At 44.0% G+C, this 21,234-nt stretch overlaps 1 protein-coding gene across 1 annotated transcript in view; it reads right to left on the bottom strand.

Moving 5' to 3' along the window:
• TTC37 (tetratricopeptide repeat domain 37) overlaps nucleotides 1-21,234 on the bottom strand; it is an 89,663-nt gene that overhangs the window by 54,832 nt on the left and 13,597 nt on the right. The window contains exons 9-11 of the mRNA XM_045021654.1: nucleotides 7,025-7,165; nucleotides 4,371-4,472; nucleotides 3,322-3,461 (exon numbers count right to left, since the gene is read on the bottom strand). Coding sequence (XP_044877589.1) covers nucleotides 3,322-3,461; nucleotides 4,371-4,472; nucleotides 7,025-7,165 — 383 coding nt within the window. The remainder of the gene's footprint in view (nucleotides 1-3,321; nucleotides 3,462-4,370; nucleotides 4,473-7,024; nucleotides 7,166-21,234) is intronic.

The raw sequence follows: 21,234 nt of genomic DNA on the forward strand, positions 1-21,234 counted from the left end.
TTCACCAAGTACAAAAATCTTTTAGTTCTGTTAAAACTTGTAAGCCCCTGTCTGCAGAAAACATTAATTGTATCTGTCCTGTGAAAGATACTCTATTACTATGTAAAACTTACAAACAAGGTAATTGACTTTGTTCTTGAAGTGGACACTATGGCTATGGCTACACTTGCACTTCAAAGCGCTGCCGCAGCAGCGCTTTGAAGCGCTAAGTGTAGTCAAAGTGCCAGCGCTGGGAGAGAGCTCTCCCAGCGCTGTCCGTACTCCACCTCCCTGTGGGGAATAACGGGGGCTTTGACCACACTGGCGCTTTGCAGCGCCGCAATTTGCAGCGCTGGAGAGGGTGTGTTTTCACACCCTGCTGCAGCGCTGCAAATTTGCAAGTGTAGCCAAGGCCTATGTTACCACCCCTGCTGTGAGCCTTAAGCCGGTAATTGACTCTGCCTAAGATATGGAATGTATGTTAATGAATGCTTAATGTACATGAATGGTTAGGGAGGTGCCAGCCTAGAAAGGATCCATCGGCCGAAGAATGTGTCAAGTGGACCACCAGACAACCCCCGGAGGGTAAACTGGGATCCACCCCAAACACCTGGAAGGAATGTGCCACTTTAGACAGTGTGGAGCCACCAGGAATGTGACAGCTCCCATAGACTAACATAGGAACTAATTCCTATAAAAATGGATTCTAAAAACTGAGGACTTTGAGTCCCTGGTTCTGCTGCCAACCTCCAGGAGCATCAGGTGCATCTGACACAAACTCGGCTCCATCCTCATGACCAAGATACCTGGCCAGTAATTTGGCATGAGCAACTTCTGGGCTGGTAACTATAACACCTATACAGAACCTGAATGAATAATTGTGTGAATGAATATATATGTGTGTGTGTATAAGGAATAAGTAGTGATAGGAATAAGTAGTAAAACAACGTTGTTTGCTTTTATCTTTTGCTTTATTATTATATTTACAATAAATGTGGTATCTTTGCCTTATCCCTCTTAATAAGATCCTGCTGGTTTTTATTATATTGGTATAACATTTAGAGAAATTAAGTAATGCTAGGAATCTGTGTTGAATGCCATTCACAATGGAAATATTCAGTACATATATGAATTTAAGTTTTGGAGGGGGTTATTTAGATCCTTTAACGTTATAACTAACTGGCCTTTGTTCTACTGACTCATCATAGCAAAGAAGTATGCTACAGCTTGTAGATCAGCAAGTAAAAGGACTTTGGGTATAGAAAATGTTACACACACATAAGGGTAGAGTTTTATTTTTAAAATAAGATTTGCTTATCTTCTCTAAAGAAGCTTAGTGTAGCATTAGAACAAATTTTATAGTTTTGGATTTAACCATTTTAAGCAGATGTTTTTTGGGGCTAAGTTTCCAAAAAAAAAATCAGACAGCAAGGTAACTGAAGATAAACGCTGCAGAATAGTTAATATAAAACTTAGTAGAGCTATCCAAAGAAAAACCTGCTTCAATGTGTTATCTTTCAAAGTCAGTTATGCATTTCTGCTTGTGTGTCAGCTGTCAATTTCCCCTCTTCCCCCCAAGGTATATGGTGAGGCACATTGCACTTCTCAGGGCAAGACTGAAGGTCATAATAATATTAAACATGCAATTTCACATTGATAGTGCACCTCCCACAGTTTAAAACAGTCTTAAAAGGAAGCTTACATATTAAGGGAGAATAAGGAAAAGGAAGAATTTCATTGATTTAGATAGGAGCTTAAGTGACCTTGGACAGAGTGGTATCTGTGGAGTGTAGGGAGCAAATGGAAGAGAACAAGGGCAGAGCTGGGAGGGAAGTCTAAGCAGTGAGTAAAACAGCACTAAGATTTTGGAGACTAAGGGTACGTCTTCACTACCCGCCATATCGGCGGGTAGCAATCGATTTCTTGGAGTTCGATATATCGCGTCTCATCTAGACGCGATATATCGAACTCCGAACGCACTCCCGTCGACTCCGGAACTCCACCACTGCGAACGGCGGTGGCGGAGTCGACAGGGGAGCCGCGGACGTCGATCCCGCGCCGTGAGGACGGGTAAGTAATTCGAACTAAAGTACTTCGACTTCAGCTACGCTATTTGCGTAGCTGAAGTTGCGTACCTTAGATCGAACCCCCCCAGTGTAGACCAGGCCTAAGAGCAAGATGGGATAGCAAACCAGCAATCAGGAGCTGTCCCTCATTCTCTCCTCCTTGTATTTGTCACCATAAATAAGTAAGTGAGAAAAGTGTGCTTCAAGATAAAGTATACATAATGTTTTTCCACTAAGTCAGAGAGACATGAACTAGAGGAAACAGAGCTAGACTTTAAGAAGGATCCAGAGTTAATGTGAAGATACCTGCAGTTTTACATCCTTGTGATTCTTTCAGAACAAGATATTAGAACAGGTACTGCTGGACTCCAGAACATTTGTTTAAGGCCAGATTGGCAACACACAGTAAATGTTGGAGATTCTAACAGCCACATCCCAACCTTTCACACATCTTCGATACCTGTCAAACAGTGCATGTATTTTGGAATTCCATACTGAGGGCTCTCTTTAAGTGCTGCTATCATTCCTTTTCCAAGCTTGTGTATTTTAGGAGTGCTGGATGAGTTTGTATTACAAGTTCACAGTAAGAAACTGCAGTAGCTATAGGGGGCCAGAGTACTAGTTTGAGAAAATCGAAATCTGCAATTCCTCTCTCATACATAGACTGGTTTAGTGAGCCCTCTAGTACTACCTAAATGGACAAAAAATGACTAATAGAAATGCTTGGGAAAAAATGTGAGGATGTCTGGTCACACAACTATTATATACTCAACTGCAAAAGTATGTATTAAACCTATGTGTACTGGGGATATGTTCTCATTTTATCTATTTAGTCACTTTAATAACTGATTCTGTGTGTGACCTCTATGGGTTCAGGGTTTGTTTTACAAATCATAAAAAACAAAATTCAATGTTTTCTTTGTTTTTTCCATCTTGTGTTTATATAGGTTTTGTTTCATTGTGTGTTTATATTAAAACAAAAATAAAGCTAAAACAAAAAGAAGGGACCAGAGATAATAAGGTGCGAAAATGGAGGTCATCAATGAGACAGGTTGAAAATTTAAAGGTTGATAGTTGAAGAGAGACTGCCAACTCAGAGTTGAAGTGACTAAGAATGTGGATAAGATGTGGAAGGTGGGGAGGGGGAGGAAGACATGTTTTACCAAATACTGTAGATATAAAATAATTCTTGGCACTGGGAATAAAATAAGGGGAGTAGAAACATCCTTTGATTGTGAGTACAATAGGAAGACAGCTTGATTTGCTTTAAATATACCTGCTCAAGAGTGCTAATGGCTTCTTCTGCAGCATCAGCACCTGCTATTTTAATAAGAGCCTCTGCTTTCAAACGAAGGGCAATGTATTTCTGCTGTAGATTGCCACCATCATCATCAAATTGTCCTGATATCTTAAGAGCTGTTAAAAATGAAAGATTTCATTTTAGTTCCATGCTTGATTTAAGAAGGGCACTATCAACTTGACATTTTGTGACACTTACTTATTTAAGTGTTCACATTTGAGACAAAGCACCTTTTATCATACCATTTTTCTTAGAAGTGTGTTACTTGGTCTTTTCTTTTCCCCTGTTATTTAAATCTGTTTAGCAAGAGAGCAATTAACTATACTAGGATGAATGTGGAATTGACTGTATACATGGTGCTGTTAAACATACAGAAGAAACTGGGGGGAAAAAAAAGGAAATACTTTATTTTCACTAGTTTTCCAGTTATAATAATCAGGTACTTTACTAGGTACAAAGTTTTCAGACATTTTGAACTGACTGTGTCCCTTTAACAGCAAAATTTAGCTTTCCCTTATTTGTGTAGAGTAAAATTCAGGTGGAAATCTAGACTGAACTTAGTATCAGTAATTGCAGTTTTGGAAATTGCTCCAATAAATAATAGCTGAGAATCTCCAAGGATCAAGACAGTTTAACAACTCTAGAGCTTGAACACCACGGGAAGTTGGCCATGTGTAAGATGGACTTGTGAATATATCTAGCTAGATATTATTTTATCCTTCAATTGCACCAGGCCTTTTCAGAGGAAAAAAAAAATCCATGCAGAGTACCCTTCTATTTGTAACCATAACATTAGCTTCTTCAGTTGGCACTACAGCAAATTATTTTTCCACTAACATTTTGAGGAGAGCCCTTACTAGCCTTTGGATCAGATTTCTTAAGATAGTTATAGTTCAGAAGCACAATATAACTGACTTCTTTGTATTTGCTACAACCTAAGCTAACAACATGACCATATTTTTTTCTAATCTAGTAGGAAGTGAAAGATTAGGAATTACCACTCCTTTCAGCTACCGGATAATTACCTCGATTGCAGGAAATAACAGCTTCTTTATGTTTATGCATTTTCATTTGCGCCTCTGCCAGATAATACCATGCTGCTTGACACTGGCTGGTCTGCTGCAAACCTAGAACAAATATTTTTAAAATCAGTATTTGTTTAAAATAAATCTTGGGGCTACAGATAGCCTTAGTGGGTGTTGGAAGTGGTAGTACATTACAGTTCTATCACAAACACACCACCACGAATCACCATGCTAAGTAGCACAGAGACCCAAATAGAGATCTTATTTTATTTTAGTCCAGGCTTATAACATTATCTTGCCACTTATAATTAACAATGAAATAAGGTGGAACTAAAAAAAAAGAAAAAAGAGTGCAAGTCTTTCTATTATGACACATTCAGTATTTTCACAATATTCTTCCTATCCAGCAAGAAACTGGGAGAAAAAGGCAAGGAATTACACAACATTATGGTTTAGAGATATATTTTCATTTTGAAAATAAAAATTTCCATTTAATGGGAGATGAGCACCAAAATCTCCTGGACTACTCCAAAAATTTCCCCTCAGGTCTTTGTCCACCACCAAAAGATCTACAGATGCCAATACAGCATGAGCTCCACCCAGGTCTAAAGGCAGACTGAAAGAGAACAAATAAATTTAGATAATATTAAAGCTATTTCACCACAACCTCCTCACTAGCCTTCCTTAAAAATAGAACGTTAAAAATCTGGTGATAATTGAGGAGTTCACTGGTGTTTTAAGATTTCGTCACCTCTCTCCACTCTCCCGCCCCAATAAAACTTGAGCCAATCTGTTACTCAAAAGTGTAAGTACCTTGATTGTCCATTGGTATCTGTCAACAATAGATTCAACTTTCCTTACCAGGCCACAGCCTGAAGTTCCTTCAGAGCCTTGAAATGAAACCCAGCAGACAGACACATGGTATTAACTGTACTCCCCCATCAGAGACAGTGTTTGGTTTAGGAAAAAAAATGCAAGGGGATATTTTGAAGGGGAGGGGTGGGCGGCAGTTTAGCAATTAACAATGACTCAGTTTCACTTGCTCCATGTCACTCATTCTTTCCCATATTAGGCTACGTCTACACTACCCGCCGTATCGGCGGGTAGCGATCGATTTTTCAGGGATCGATATATCGCGTCTCATCTAGACGCGATATATCGATCCCCGAACGCGCTTATATCGATTCCGGAACTCCACCACCGCGAACGGCGGTGGCGTCGTCGATATGGAGAGCCCCGGAGATCGATCCCGCGCCGTGAGGACGGGTAAGTTATCGATATAAGATACTTCGACTTCAGCTACGTTATTCACGTAGCTGAAGTTGCGTATCTTATATCGATTTTTCCCCTTAGTGTAGACCAGCCCTTAGACACTTTAACTAAATGAACCTGAAATTTGAGTTCATGAGTCAGGCTGGTTGCAGTATTTTTAGTTCTTGGCCAAAAACATTTAGATGGTCAGGAATTCCATTTTTTTAAACCAAAAGAATCAGTTTTATGTCAAAAGTCCCTACATTTCACAGAAAACTGTTTTTTAAGTGAAGGTTTTTTGGGGGGAAAAACAGAATCTGCTTTCTACAGAAAATTGGTTTTATGTCAAAAAGGTGAATGCCTGAAACCCTGTGTTTTTGGCCAAAAAATGAAATACTTTCATATGGATATGATGTCATGCCTCATGGGGATTGTAGTTCAGATGCCACAACTCCCCATTTGTCTCTATGGACCAGGCTCCCCAGCCAGGCTATATCTCCCATGACACACTATAGCCTCTTCTCGTGATGAGGAGAGGTACATCATAGGAATCCCTGGCCATGGGTCATCATGGGAGATGTAGTCTGAGTGGGGGTGTGAGGCACCTGATTATCACTCCCATAGGCATTGACATTAATGGTATCAATAAATTGAAATATTTCAGGTTTCCAGTCAAAAAGTTGAAAATTTTTCATGGGGGGAAAAAAAATCTTTATTTTCCAACAAGTTCTAGTCGTGACCCATTTTAAACAAGCCTTTTACATCTAAGTGCAACCAAACCACTAATAAATCAAATACTAGTTTAACATAAAACACTGCAGTAGTTATAGCTGCTGTATAAAAGCTTCAAGATTCTCTTTCAAAGGTCAAGACAATCATTTTTAGTGTAAATATACACAAAAGTTTTTACAGAGACACAATAGCTTAATGAAAAAAAAGTCACCTCTGAGTTTGTTTTTAATCTATTTTCATAAGGCTACAACTGAAAAATTAGAAAAATATTATAATTTACTGTATGCATTTGTAACAGAACAGTCAATTTCACTGTTTCTTTTGTATAATATGCATCCTCTGCCCTTGGGTTTGTGTGGGATTTGACTCAGCAACAGGGTGAGAGAAAAAAAAAAAAAGGAACATACACTTATAGAAACACTTCAGAATTGGTAAGGAGCAGATGTCGTAACCAAAACAACTTTTAACTCTTTTTTAAAAGCTGGCTAGATTTCAAGCAGACAACGTCCCTCTACATTTACTGCTTGTTTTACCTAATTATAATATATTTAGCCGATTCCACTTTGAGCACAAAGCCTAAAAGAAATCCAGTATAATTTAGCAATTGTACCTAGCAGAAATATTCATTACTATGCAACACGTTATCCATTCCTTTTATATTACATGTTTACCTTCAGTTAGGCTCTTGACAGCTTCTTCATATTTTTTTTCTTGGAGGAATTTGATACCTAAACCAATAAGGCCTGGGCTGCTACTTGAGTCCATCTCCATAAGCCTGCAACAACAACGCAGGGCCTCTTCAGTGAAACTGCCTAGTATCACAAAAAGAAAATTTCTCATAACCACAGTTTGATGGTGCATAACAAACAAAAGCCACAAGAAGATTTAAAAATTTATTCTACTCAACAGATTTAGAAAGAAATTAATTTATTTATCCATCAGATCTAATTTGGCTGAATTTTTAGTAGCAGTTTCCTACCATACAGTAATTTCTAAAACTAGCAACCAGTTTTCAGAAGTACTATACACATAGAGTCAGGGGCGGCTCTAGCAATTTCGCCGCCCCAAGCATGGCGGCACGCCGCGGGGGGCGCTCTGGCGGTCGCCGGTCCCGCGGCTCCGGTGGACCTCCTGCAGACGTGCCTGCAGAGGGTCCGCTGGTCCCGCGGCGCCTGCGGAGGCGGGATGCTCCACCGGAGCCGCGGGACAAGCGGACCCTCTGCAGGCACGTCTGCGGGAGCTCCACCGGAGCCGCGGGACCAGCGGACCCTCCGCAGGCATGCCTGCGGGAGGTCCACCGGAGCCGTCTGCCGCCCTCCCAGCGACCGGCGGAGCGCCCCCCGCGGCATGCCGCCCCAAGCACGCGCTTGGCGTGCTGGGGCCTGGAGCCGACCCTGCATAGAGTCAAGAAACACTACAGGTACTTAATGCCTCTGAACCACATACCAAAATTTGTAAATCTGGAATTTGGAATTAGCTACTTAGGTTAAATTGCTATAAGGTCATATCCTCATCAAGGGAAACTACTTTCTAGATAGGCCTTTCAATTTAGCCCAGTGAAGATCGCACGTGCTACAAAAAACCAAAATTAACGCTTGCCTGAATTCCCCATCCCACGAGTCCCTTACAGAGGACTTTGCAGTCTGACTACATAATGCAACTTGAAATAATAGTTAGGTGAGAGAGAAAGCATGCAAACATGAGAATGACTCGGTAGCTTGGTGTTTCAAGCACTCAGATGGGAGACCCAGGATCCAGTCCCCCTATTCCAATTACTTATGATTATCATTTTTTTTCAAATTATTTCTTCAGTGGAACAGCTTCAACAAGAGAGAGACTGAAGGAGCCCCACATCAGAATATCCTATAGTTCAGTGATTGGAGTACTCATCTGAGAGGTAGCCAATTCTTGTTCAAATCCCTTCTTGCCCTCAGGTGGACAGAGGACTCCCACATCCCAGGTGAGTCCCTAACTACTGTGCTAATAGTTTTAAGGGAGGGAGTCTTTCTCCTCCCACCCCCGAAACAGCAAAGGTGCCTAACTCCAAAAGAGAGTCTACACCTGAGAATCATAAGAGGAGGGAGGTGCTTCCCTGAAGCATGGACTTGGCACCTCTCTCTGTGAGATGGGCAGGGCTTAGCACATACCCCCTTCAGCTTGGCATTTCCCAGTGGTTAGCTTAGGAGGTTCCCCACCTATCATGCTGAATTTGTGAATCCCATTCTAAAGCACCTATCTCTTCCCACTCATTGTATCAGGAGTTTAGGCACCTAACCCAGGCTTTGTGAATCCAAGTGATTTTCTAGGTGCTTTAGTTTCTTTGTGAACATAGCCCTTAGTTTCTTGAACCTTCTCCCCTTCCCAAAGGACCTAACAGCAAGTTCACTCCTGGTGGTCTCCTAAGGCACTATGAACAAAGGAATGCCCAGTTTAACTCCAGAGGAAAAAGACTGAACTACACAAACCCTTGTTAATCAGTAATTACAGTGGCTTAAATGCTCTCATAGCAGCCAAGTTTCAGTTCAAACCACTTGTAAAAATGGACAGCACGTACAAACATTACTGAACCAGAGGCCATCACTACAGCACAGGAGAGGAAGAAAGAAGCCCATGCCATCTCACTTCAGGAATTTCACTAAGGAACTGTAACTAGACGAATACTCCATTCCTTTATCTCGCCATTGTGGTAGATGTGAAACTATGGAAGTCTGGAAACTTCAAAAGACTAGTTAGTATACTGAGATGTGCCATGGGATTTGTCATAAACTTGCGTATCTATAAATGCTATATATAACTTGTAATATAGCCCCATCAGGGAGGGTTACCAAGTCTCACCCCCTGAGAATTAAAATTGGGGGGTTAATTACTGCAGATTCTGGCACAGGTACACAACTCCAGAGAAATATCGTACTAGTTCATAATGGGGTCAAGAGGCTCAGCAGACAGAGAAAGACATGAGATTGTAACCAAAAGGGCAAAATGCTGCTGGCAGGGTTGGAAGGACTCGGAAACTGAGCAGGCTGTCCTTCATGTGGAAGATGATTGAAACCTATTTAAGCTTAATACACATGTAGACCAGCGGTTCTCAACCAGCAGCCCACTTGCAGCCCAGTCAGCACACAGCTGCAGCCCATGTGACATCCTCCTGGCCATACAGGTAGCAGGTATATTGTGTAGCTGTGGCCCACATAACAGAGAGCTGCATATGCAGCCCACAATGGTAAATAGATTGAGAATCACCAGTGTAAACTGTTTATTGATTATATATGGATTAGTGAGAAGCATTAACATGAAAATATAGATACAAGGTATCTGTAGTTGCCACCCAAACCTAAGAGAGAACAAATGTCACTTTTAAAAAAGTAAGCATATGCATCTGCAGAACTTACTTTACTGTGCATATTTCAGGACTTACTGCCACTTTAAAATTATCCCTGCAGTCTCTCGTGTGTGTGTGTGCTGGAAGGTTATCATCAACCCTACATGAGCTATAGGCAAGACTGAACTTCCCAAGTGATCAAGATGACTTTCCAGCCTGGTCTAAATGACCGTGTCATTAAAGTAAGATATTCTAAGAGCCGCTGAAATAAGATTCATGCTCTGTATAAACTAAGCAGCACAGATAAACCAAAGAAGTTTGGTTGGTGACTCTCCTACTTTATGGTGCAGTTTGTTATAGATAAGAATTTATTTCTAATACTTCAGTTGCCAGTTGATTGACAGATTGTCCATTTTAGGGATCAGTTAGCACATCAGGATGTCAGTGATATTTCTCATATGCATACACGACCTGCTCATCTTTAGTTACCAATACAAAAGGGAAATACAATTACTGTTAGAAAACTGCAGCCCTAGTGGCACATTAAATGAATTTGTGCAATCTTTTAAAAGAAAATACAACTTCTGTGCTTTCCCATGTTTGTGGCAGCTTTGAAGTTATAGGCAGACTTGGGGAAGGAAGCAGGGGTGGCTTTAGGTATTTTGCCGCCCCAAGCACGGCAGGCAGGCTGCCTTCGGCGGCTTGCCTGCGGAAGATCCCCGGTCCTGCGGATTTGGCGGCACGCCTGCGGGAGGTCCGCCGAAGCTGCGGGACCAGCAGACCCTCCGCAGGCATGCCGCCGAAGGCAACCTGCCTGCCGCCCTCGCGGCGACCGGCAGAGTGCATCCCGTGGCTTGCCGCCCCAGGCACACGCTTGGCATGCTGGTGCCTGGAGCCGCCCCTGGAAGGAAGGCAGAGATCCATAGTAGAAAGCGAGACACAGATGTAATAAACGGTTAAAAAAAATTAAAGACAGATTAAAGTAATTGTTCAGATGGCTGTACATGCATCTTGCATTTCTGCATGGCATTAATGGAACATGGATTTTTATATATATAAAAATATATATATATTTATACACATCCACACACCACACACATATATACACACACACACACACACACCAAAACCGTCTATTTTTAGAGCATATTATTTTCTGATCATGAGCATTTCCTAGTTGTAAAACTTTACATAATATATGTTTTAAAAATCTACAGTACAAATGCTTTAACTCAGTGGTTCTCAATTGATTATACATTGTGTTACCTGGGCCACCGAGGCCAGGTGGCAGGGCAGCAGCAGCCCCAACCCCGATCCTTGGCGCATGGGGCAGCCGGCTGCCCGCCCTGGACCCTGTGGGGCCAGCCTGCTGCCCCAGACCCCGCCACGTGGGCCCAGGCTGGCTGCCCCAGACCTGGACCCGGACCCTGGAGCTTGTGGGGCCTGGCAGCTGACCTGGATCCCAACCCTGTGGGGTTGGCCAGGAGCCCTTGACTCCTGACTCCGCAGGGCCTGCCAGCAGCCCCGACCCCAGATTCCCAGCACACGGGGCGGGCTGGCAGCCCCGACCCTGATGTGCTGTGTGGCAGGGCAACCCAGCCAGACCCCTCCACGTCAGGTAGCTGGGAACCCGGCGGACCCAGAGCATGCGGGCTGGCCTTTAGCCCACAGCTGAGCTGGGCCGCAACTGTGTGCTAATTGGGCTGCGTGCGGCCTGAGAATCCTTGCTTTAACAACTTCCCTTTCCCACACCAAAAGCTGGTCACTAAGGGCTAGTCTACACTTACATGCCAGTTCGACGCGGAGAGTTCGAACTATCGCGTCTATATTAGACGCGATAGTTCGAACTCCGGAAGCGCTCCGTTCGACTCCAGTACTCCACCACTGCAAATGGCGGTGGCGGAGTCGACCTTGGAGCTGCGGAGTTCGGTTCCGCGGCGTCTGGACGGGTGAGTACTTCGAACTAGGTTACTTCGAATTCAGCTACGCTATTCACGTAGCTGAATTTGCATACCCTAGTTCGACCCCCGTTCTTAGTGTAGACCAGGCCTTAGTGATAGGGGAGAGCCCCACTATTTCTTCTTGTGCTAACTATGAATGATGTTCAGTATCTGTTGTCATTCATCTTCATAAGCTGAATCATATTGACTTGGAGACATCTGCATACAAGACAAGGCAGGAAGGAAATAAATGTACTTGTCCACAACAGAACAGAAAGCAGTAATGGATGGCTTTGAAACAGCTTAGTATCAGAGAAAACAGATGCCCAAGCATTACAGTAAATAAGCTTATGCTAAAAAGTGACTTGAGGCTTTTCATAAATACTCAAATATTTGTTTAAGTCAAGTCAAGTCAATAATTAGGCTGTGTACTGCAGAACATACATAAGGAGCATAAGTCAAATGAGCAGCACTGTATATAGGGGGCCTAGAAAGAAGCCACATTCTATAAGATTCTACACACAATATCACCCCAAAAAATGCCAACTCCAGTAAATTTTATACACAAGTGCTGGAAAATAAAGTCATGAAGATTCAGCATACTAATGGTAGGTCCAAATTTAAAACAGTGCATCAGCACGGCTGCGCCACTGTAGCGCTTCAGTGCAGATGCTACTACACCGACAGGAGAGCTTCTCCTGTCAGAGTAGTTAATCCTCCTCCATGAGAGGCAGTAGCTATGTCAATGGGAGAAGCCCTCCCATTGACACAGAGCTGTCTACACTGGGGGTTAAGTCAGTATAACTGCATCACTCAGGGATATGGATTTTTCACACCCCTGAGTGATGTAGTTATATCCATGTAAGTTTGTAAGCCGTTGCCAAAATCTCAGAAGAAGCAGAAGCAGGTACTGACTGTTCAGGGGAGGCCACAACTCAGGGTAACTGTTCCCTCAGTCTACTTTGCACTCTGTAATCTCACTGAGAAATTCTCAAATAGAGGGGTTCTGCTGGGATAGCTAACTACTTCATGCCTTTAAAAATGAATCCAAGCTGGATATCTAGTCTCCTAGAACAAGCTGAAGCTTGGTCAAGATCTCTTACAAAAAACGTATATTGAAATTAGATTATTAAAAATGGAAATTTAAAAGTGTCTAGTGTTAAGGAATACTGAATACTGGGGCCAACAAATCTATGAGGGATAAGAAGGGCTATATCTTAGTGAAATCCACCCCCTTTTTTAAATTACTCAAAGCAAAATTCAATCCACCTTTAGATGTTACAGTGTTCAGGATCCTGGGAATTTGGCCAAATATTCATGGGAGAGTGAAGGCTGACAGTTACCATTACCTGTGATCTTTGTCTAAAAAGAGTCATTTTTTGTATTCGTATTTCCCTAAGCAACAACTTAGATGAGGCAAACTGGATTTTCGGAAAGCAGAAATTTCTACAATTGGTGCTTTATCAATCACCAAAATGTTGCATTATCAATGATGACAAGATTTATTTAACTGATGATAAACCCATAACATTTTTAGAGAGAGAAATTGTGGCACCTCACTACCAGAAGAGTGAAGACAAATTTGAGAGATTCTACTACCAGATTCAAAATTTCTAATTTCCATAACTGTACAGAGATGGGATTCAACTGACTTCCCTGTTTCTTTACCTTCAACACTCCAGACCAGATCCTGTAATGTATTTTAGCTGTGCTTGGCACAGCTCAGAAGTGGAGAAAAAGGTGGAATTAAGCCTGTCATGAATAGTTAGTAAAGGGTTAAAGCATAGTACTGGTGGGCACCTGACCGGAGGACCAATCAGGGAAGAGATTTTGAAACTCCTAGGAGGGAACTTTTTCTCTCTGTTTGGGGGGGGTCTTGGTCTTTGGCCGTTTGGAGTTCAAGAGACCAGACGAGTTAATCAAGTCCCTACAAGTTCCACCTTTCTGAACTAATTTCTTCTAGTCAAGATAGTGAGTATTAGAAAGATACTTTGTGTCCTTATCTAATAATCCTATGTTTGCAATTCTGTGTGTTTGTTATTGATTATTCTTAATTCTGTTTGTACTGGTTGTACTGAGAAAGAGAGAGGATTCTCTCCAGAACTTAGCAAGGTTATACCCTATGAGTGCCCAGCTTGGATTCATAGAGATTCTGTATTTTCTTTTGTTCTCTTAATAAATTCTTTTCTTTTCTTTGGACTTGGTTAATTTCTTCCCTTGGGGAAATTCAGGGGAAGGGGAGGGGGAAGTGGGCTACTTCCCTGTGTGTAGAGATTCAAGGCGTTTGAATCCAGGCATTCTGTCTCCGGAGCAGGCTGGAGAGAGGGAAGAGGGGGGGAGGTTCCTCCTCTGTGAATTGATCTGTGTTCCCAAGGGGGGAAACAGGGGTGTCCCGGCCCACAGAATTGACCGGGTGGTGGCAGCCGAAGGGGAGACCTACCCTAGGATTTTGGGGTGGGGGGAAGACATGCGGGTCCTCACTTTGAAACCGCCCAGTTTCAAGTGAGGGTAGACTCTGACATGGTGGCAGTGGTGTTTCGGACCCAGAGAGAGAGGCAAGGCTTTTCTACCAGAGGCACTCTGAGGCAGTTTCAGGGTTAGAAGTATTTTCAGTTTTTTGCAGGGCTTTCTGTTACAAAGCCCTCCTGTGGAGCGGTACTTGCGTCCATTGTGATACGAGGTACCACTCAGGATTCCTGAGGTGGGGGGAAGTGCTCGCCAAAGTACATTCCCATCCAACAGGAAAAACAGGTTTGGGGGGGGGAGAGAGAAACCCTCCAGCCAGGTTTTTTTTTTTTCTCCTGTGTCTTTTGAAAGGATCAGGAGACAGGAGAACACAGATCACTGAGGAAATAGACCAGATTTTTCTCAAGGGTATTGTTAGCAGCAGCCTTTCAGCTGGGCTGCTGGGTACAACAACTCAGAGCAGAGTGAGACAGAGAAATTTTTTTTTTAACTCTTTCCCTCTTTCTCAGTACAAACCAGTAACATTACACAAACCACAATTTGCTATACAAAGGATTGATTTCTCTTTCTTTACTCAAGTTATCATAGGCAGGGGTAGGGACTGTCAAGCAACACATACGGTTCACTGACTGCAGAGGGGTGTGGCCAGCACCTGAAGGCACAGACATGACTGACTCAAAGACCGAACTGGAAATTGCTCAAGTAAATTTAAAAATCCTACAGGCACAAAAAGAGAAGGAGGAAGCTGCCCATCAGAGAGAGATGGAAAAACTAGAAGCTACCCAAAAAGCCAAAGAGGCAGAACACAGGAGGGCGATGGCAGCCAAAGAGGCTGACCGGGAAACCAAAGAGTTAGAGCTACGAATCCAGACACAGGCTTTGGAATTAGAAAAAGCTAAACAGCAAACTCCACCCAATCCAATCCCTCTTCAACCTACTGATCAACCTTCTCGGAGAAAATTTCCCGCCTACAGGGGGGATGATGTTGAGGCCTTTTTAGAAAACTTTGAGAGGGCCTGTATTGGATACCATCTTCCTAAAGATCAATACATGCTGGAGCTGAGGTCACAGCTCAGCGGACAATTATCCCTGGTGGCAGCTGAAATGCCTATGGGCCAAATGAACGACTTTCAACTATTCCTAACCAAGGCCAGACTCAGAATGGGCATCACCCTGATCACGCCCGTCAGCGTTTCAGAAACCAGAAATGGACACCGGAGGAGTCATTTCCAAAACACGCCTCCTACATTGAAAAGCATTTTTCTTCCTGGTTAGCAGGAGCCAATGTTCAAACCATGGACGAGCTAACCCTCCTGATGATGATGGAGCAGTTCTTGGATGGTGTTCCTGAGAACATTAGACGCTACATCCAAGATGGTAAACCAAAAACTCTCACTGAGGCAGGAGAGATTGGAGCCAGATGGATGGCATCGGTAGACAACATGACAGCTACTGCCAAGGGGAGCGAATCCAACAGGGTACACAGCGACACTAAACCCTACCGTCGCGGACCAATCAACACACCTACAACCCACGGACAGTCACACTCTACCTCTTCTTCTACCTCACCAGTCTCCAGTAGACCAACACAAACCGGTGACCCATCAACTGGGCGATGTTTTCAATGCAATGATTTGGGGCATATCAAAGCCAAATGCCCAAAGAACCTAAACCGAGTGCAACTCCTTGCACCTTCACACCAAGGAAAGCCGGACATAGATGTATCTCAAATACCCTTAGAACATAGGGAAACTTTGAGAGTGGACGAAAAGGAGATCATCGCATGGAGAGACACTGCAGCACATGTGTCAGCTATCCACCGAACCTTCGTGGACCCCAAATTCATCAACCAGAAACCAAAGTGACAATTCGACCCTTCATGTCAAAACCTGTAACATTACCTACAGTGCGTTTACCTGTCCAGTACAAGGGCTGGTCAGGGAAGTGGACTTTTGCTGTCTATGACAACCATGCGATTCCCATGCTACTGGGGAACGACTTGGCCCGACACATTGAACAGCAAAAAACAGAGGGAGTGGTTACACGCAGCCAAGCCAGACGAGCTGCCGGACCCATCCCTATTCCTGAGCCATCCACCGGGACCCCGTCTGTGTTACCAGAGACCCAGACAGAGGTGGTGGAACCGGATCCCAGGCCAACACCTACAGCAGCCATAGTACATCCAGTCCCAGAACCGGAACTGGAAGAGCAACCAGCGCCAGCACCGGCGCCAGCGCTTGCAACTCCACCGCCAGAGGGCGCCAACGGGCCTGAACTGGCAGAAGCAGCAAACAACCCTACCCAAGAGGCTCAGCCGGAGCCTGAAATGACACTTTGTGCACCAGCGGGGAGCGGTCCACAGTCAACGGAAACAACCTCATCACCTACATCGCTTCCAGAGGAACTGGTGTCTCCCGCCTCAAGGGAACAGTTCCAGAGAGAGCAGGAAGCTGATGACAGCCTCAAGAAAGCATGGGCGGCGGCACGCAGCAACCCACCGCCTCTCAGCTCTACTACCCGATCCCGGTTCGTTGTGGAGAACGGACTGTTATACAAGGAATTTCTTTCTGGTGGACACCAGGAGGGCTGGCATCCTCAAAAACGGTTGCTCGTTCCGACCAAGTACCGGGAAAAGCTCTTAAGCTTAGCCCATGATCACCCTAGTGGCCATTCTGGGGTGAAACGAAGCAAAGACAGGTTGGGAAGGTCCTTTGACTGGGAGGGGATGGGCAAGGCGGTAGCCACTTACGTCCGGTCTTGTAAGGTATGCCAAACGGTAGGAAAAACCCAAGACCAGATCAAGGCCCCTCTCCAACCACTCCCCATAATGGAGGTCCCATTTCAGCGAGTAGCTGTGGATATTATGGGTCCTTTCCCAAAGAAGACCCCCAGAGGAAAGCAGTACATACTGACTTTTGTGGACTTTGCTACCAGATGGCCGGAAGCAGTAGCTCTAGGCAACACCAGGGCTAACACTGTGTGCCAGGCCTTAACTGACATTTTTACCAGGGTGGGTTGGCCCTCTGAAATTCTTACAGATTCGGGAACAAATTTCCTATCAGGGACCATGAAAGACCTGTGGGAAACTCATGGGGTGCATCACTTGGTTGCCACCCCGTACCATCATCAAACTAATGGCCTAGTGGAAAGGTTCAATGGAACTTTGGGGGCCATGATCCGCAAATTCGTCAATGAACACTCCAATAATTGGGATCTAGTGTTACAACAGTTGCTGTTTGCCTACAGGGCTGTTCCACATCCGAGTTTAGGATTCTCACCATTCGAGCTGGTGTATGGCCATGAGGTTAAGGGGCCATTACAGCTGGTAAAGCAGCAATGGGAGGGGTTTACACCTCCTCCAGGGACTAACATTCTGGACTTTGTAAGCAACCTTCAAAACACCCTCCGAGACTCTTGGGCCCTTGCTCGAGAGAACTTAAGAGATGCTCAAGCGGAGCAAAAGGTCTGGTATGATCGACATGCCAAGGAGCGGTCCTTCAAGGTAGGAGACCAGGTCATGGTCTTGAAGGCGCAACAGGCCCATAAGATGGAAGCGTCCTGGGAAGGACCATACATGGTCCAGGAGCGCCTGGGAGCTGTTAACTACCTCATAACATTCCTGATTCCTCTTTAAAGCCTAAAGTGTTTCATGTTAACTCTCTAAAGCCCTTTTATCCCAGAGAATTACAGGTCTGTCACTTTACAGTTCAGGAAGGAGATGACACCGAGTGGCCTGCAGGTGTCTACTACGAAGGTAAAAGAAATGGTGGTGTGGAAGAGGTGACCCTCTCTACAACCCTGCAACGTCTGCAGCGGCAACAGCTCAAGGAGCTGTGCACTCACTTCACGCCCTTGTTCTCAGCCATCCCAGGACGGACTGAGCAAACCTACCACTCCATTGACACAGGTAATGCTCACCCGATTAGAACACCACCCTACCGGGTGTCACCTCATGCCAAAGTTGCTATTAAACAGGAGATTGACAACATGTTGGAGATGGGTATCATCCGCCCTTCTACCAGTGCATGGGCATCTCCAGTGGTTCTGGTTCCCAAACCAGATGGGGAAATACGCTTTTGTGTGGACTACCGTAAGCTAAATGCTGTAACTCGTCCAGACAACTATCCGATGCCACGCACTGATGAGCTATTGGAAAAGTTGGGACGTGCCCAGTTCATCTCTACCATTGATTTAACCAAGGGATACTGGCAGGTTCCACTAGATGAACCCGCCAGGGAAAAATCTGCCTTCATCACCCATGCAGGGGTGTATGAGTTTACTGTGCTTCCGTTCGGACTGCGGAATGCACCTGCCACCTTCCAAAGGCTGGTGGATGGTCTACTAGCAGGATTGGAAGACTGTGCAGTTGCATACCTCGATGATGTGGCCATTTTTTCTGATTCATGGCCCGAACACCTAGAACATTTGAAAATGGTTTTAGAGCGCATCAGGCAGGCAGGACTAACTGTTAAGGCCAAAAAGTGTCAAATAGGCCAAAACAGAGTGACTTACCTAGGACACCAGGTGGGTCAAGGAACCATCAACCCCCTACAGGCCAAGGTGGAGGCTATCCAACAGTGGCCTGTCCCAAGGTCAAAGAAACAGGTCCAATCCTTCTTAGGTTTGGCCGGATATTACAGGCGATTTGTACCACACTACAGCCAAATCGCTCCTCCACTAACTGATCTGACCAGAAAAACCCAGCCAAATGCAGTTAAGTGGACTGCTGAGTGTCAGGAAGCCTTTATCCAGCTTAAGGCGATGCTCATGTCTGACCCTGTATTAAGGGCCCCGGACTTTGACAAACCCTTCCTAGTTACCACCGATGCATCTGAACGTGGGGTAGGAGCGGTACTAATGCAGGAAGGACCGGATCACAACTTCCATCCTGTCGTGTTTCTCAGCAAGAAACTGTCTGAGAGGGAAAGCCACTGGTCCATCAGTGAAAAAGAATGTTACGCCATTGTGTATGCCTTGGAAAAGCTACGCCCATACGTTTGGGGCCGGCAGTTCCAGCTACAAACTGACCATGCTGCGCTAAAGTGGCTTCACACCAACAAGGGAAACAACAAGAAACTTCTCCGCTGGAGCTTAGCTCTCCAAGACTTTGACTTTGACATTCAACACATTTCAGGAGCTTCCAACAAAGTTGCTGATGCACTCTCTCGTGAAAGTTTCCCAGAATCAAGTGGCTTAGAGATTCTGTATTTTCTTTTGTTCTCTTAATAAATTCTTTTCTTTTCTTTGGACTTGGTTAATTTCTTCCCTTGGGGAAATTCAGGGGAAGGGGAGGGGGAAGTGGGCTACTTCCCTGTGTGTAGAGATTCAAGGCGTTTGAATCCAGGCATTCTGTCTCCGGAGCAGGCTAGAGAGGGAAGAGGGGGGGATCCTCTGTGAATTGATCTGTCCCAAGGGAAACAGGGGTGTCCCGGCCCACGGGGTGGTGGCAGCCGAAGGGGAGACCTACCCTAGTCCTCACTTTGAAACCGCCCAGTTTCAAGTGAGGGTAGACTCTGACAAAGCCACATTCATGTTCCCCCAATTCTGAGGCTAGCTGACAGCATAAATCATAGTAGCCCCAAAGTCACTTATTTAGGTGCTTAAATATGGATCTGCAAGCCTTACCTTTAGACACTCACTTTTCAAAATCTTGGTCTAAATTTCTATGATTGTTCAATCATAACTTTTTATATATTTGTTTAACCTGGATTAGCCTGTAGAAAATGGAAGCATGGTCTAAACAATACACCTTGTAAAATTTGTTTAGATATTGCGTACAGTATTATATTCTGTGATCGTTGAGGTGCTGGCCATAACATCTTTACCATGTTTTATGTTCTATAAATAAGTGAACACATGCCAGAATTTGAGTGCAGTTTCAAGTCCACATTTCTTAAAGTGCAAAACTGTCAGCTAAATGACCATTTATATATAAATGGACTGCAAAGTAGTATCAGCACACTACAATAAAGAAATCACTGTTTAATTTTTATATTTAAGCTATACAGTGCATTATATGTGGTGCTAAGAAAACCCCAATTGCAATCAGGGTTCCATTATGTTAGGTACAATGCAAACACCTAGATAAAAGACAGTCCCTTCCCCACAAGCTTATAATCTTTCAAGATAGACAAAGGGTTGGAAGGGAATCAGGCACAGCGAAGTGAAGTGACTTGGCCAAGATCACATAACAAATTCCACGGCCAGTAAAAATTCCTTTTGTCTCTGAACAAGTTCACCACTGGCATAGGATCAGTAATTCCATTGAGTTTAATGGAATAACTGTAACTGAAATGAATGTCTTCTTATTCCAACAAAGATAAAGAGAGAACACTGAAAACTGTTAAAGCCCAGGAACCTATATGGTTGGATAGTTAAGATTCATTTTACCAATACTGGTCCGGGCACATAGAGATGAAAATAATATGACTCTTTGCAAGGAGGAGTGATTTCAGCAGTTTTGTGCCCAGTGCAGATCAGTGCATTCCATAGCAGCAAGCCATATCTATTTTGAGATGGAACTTGAGCGTTAAGATGCTCAGGAAAGTCACAAAGAAACAGAATGAGCTTAACAATTACCTTCTCTTTGTTTTAAGCATAAAAACCTGATTACATATTTGGGTTCACACTTATGTTTCATTTAATGGAATGGTAATAAGGTAATAATTGGAGATATACCAATCTCCTAGAACTGGAAGGGACCTTGAAAGGTCATCTAGTCCAGCCCCTGCCTTCACTAGCAGGACCAACTTTTTCCCCAGATCCCTAAGTGGCCTCCTCAAGGATTGAACTCACAACCCTGGGTTTAGCAGGCCAATGCTCAAACCACTGAGCTATCCCTCCCCCCCTTATGTTCTGGATTGTTCTGCTGTGATACAAAATACTATGTACTAGCTCTTCTTGTAGATGAATTATGCTTGTTTGGTTTGTTCTTGCTGGTTCCTTTCCACTGGGTTCAATTATTTTAAACACTGAAATTAAGAGTTCTGTATTATCATTTTTCTGCTCATGTATTACTTTCATGATGCGTAGCTCCCTGAAAGTTGGTACTATAAGGCATTCTTCCACTCCTAACAAAGGAAATTATACAGCTTTATTGTTTAAAAAACAAAGGAATTTCTGTATGGATTCTTGGCATATACTTCTACTTAGTTTT

This window comes from Mauremys mutica, chromosome 6 (genome assembly GCF_020497125.1).
Source record: "Mauremys mutica isolate MM-2020 ecotype Southern chromosome 6, ASM2049712v1, whole genome shotgun sequence".
Taxonomy (NCBI): domain Eukaryota; kingdom Metazoa; phylum Chordata; order Testudines; family Geoemydidae; genus Mauremys; species Mauremys mutica.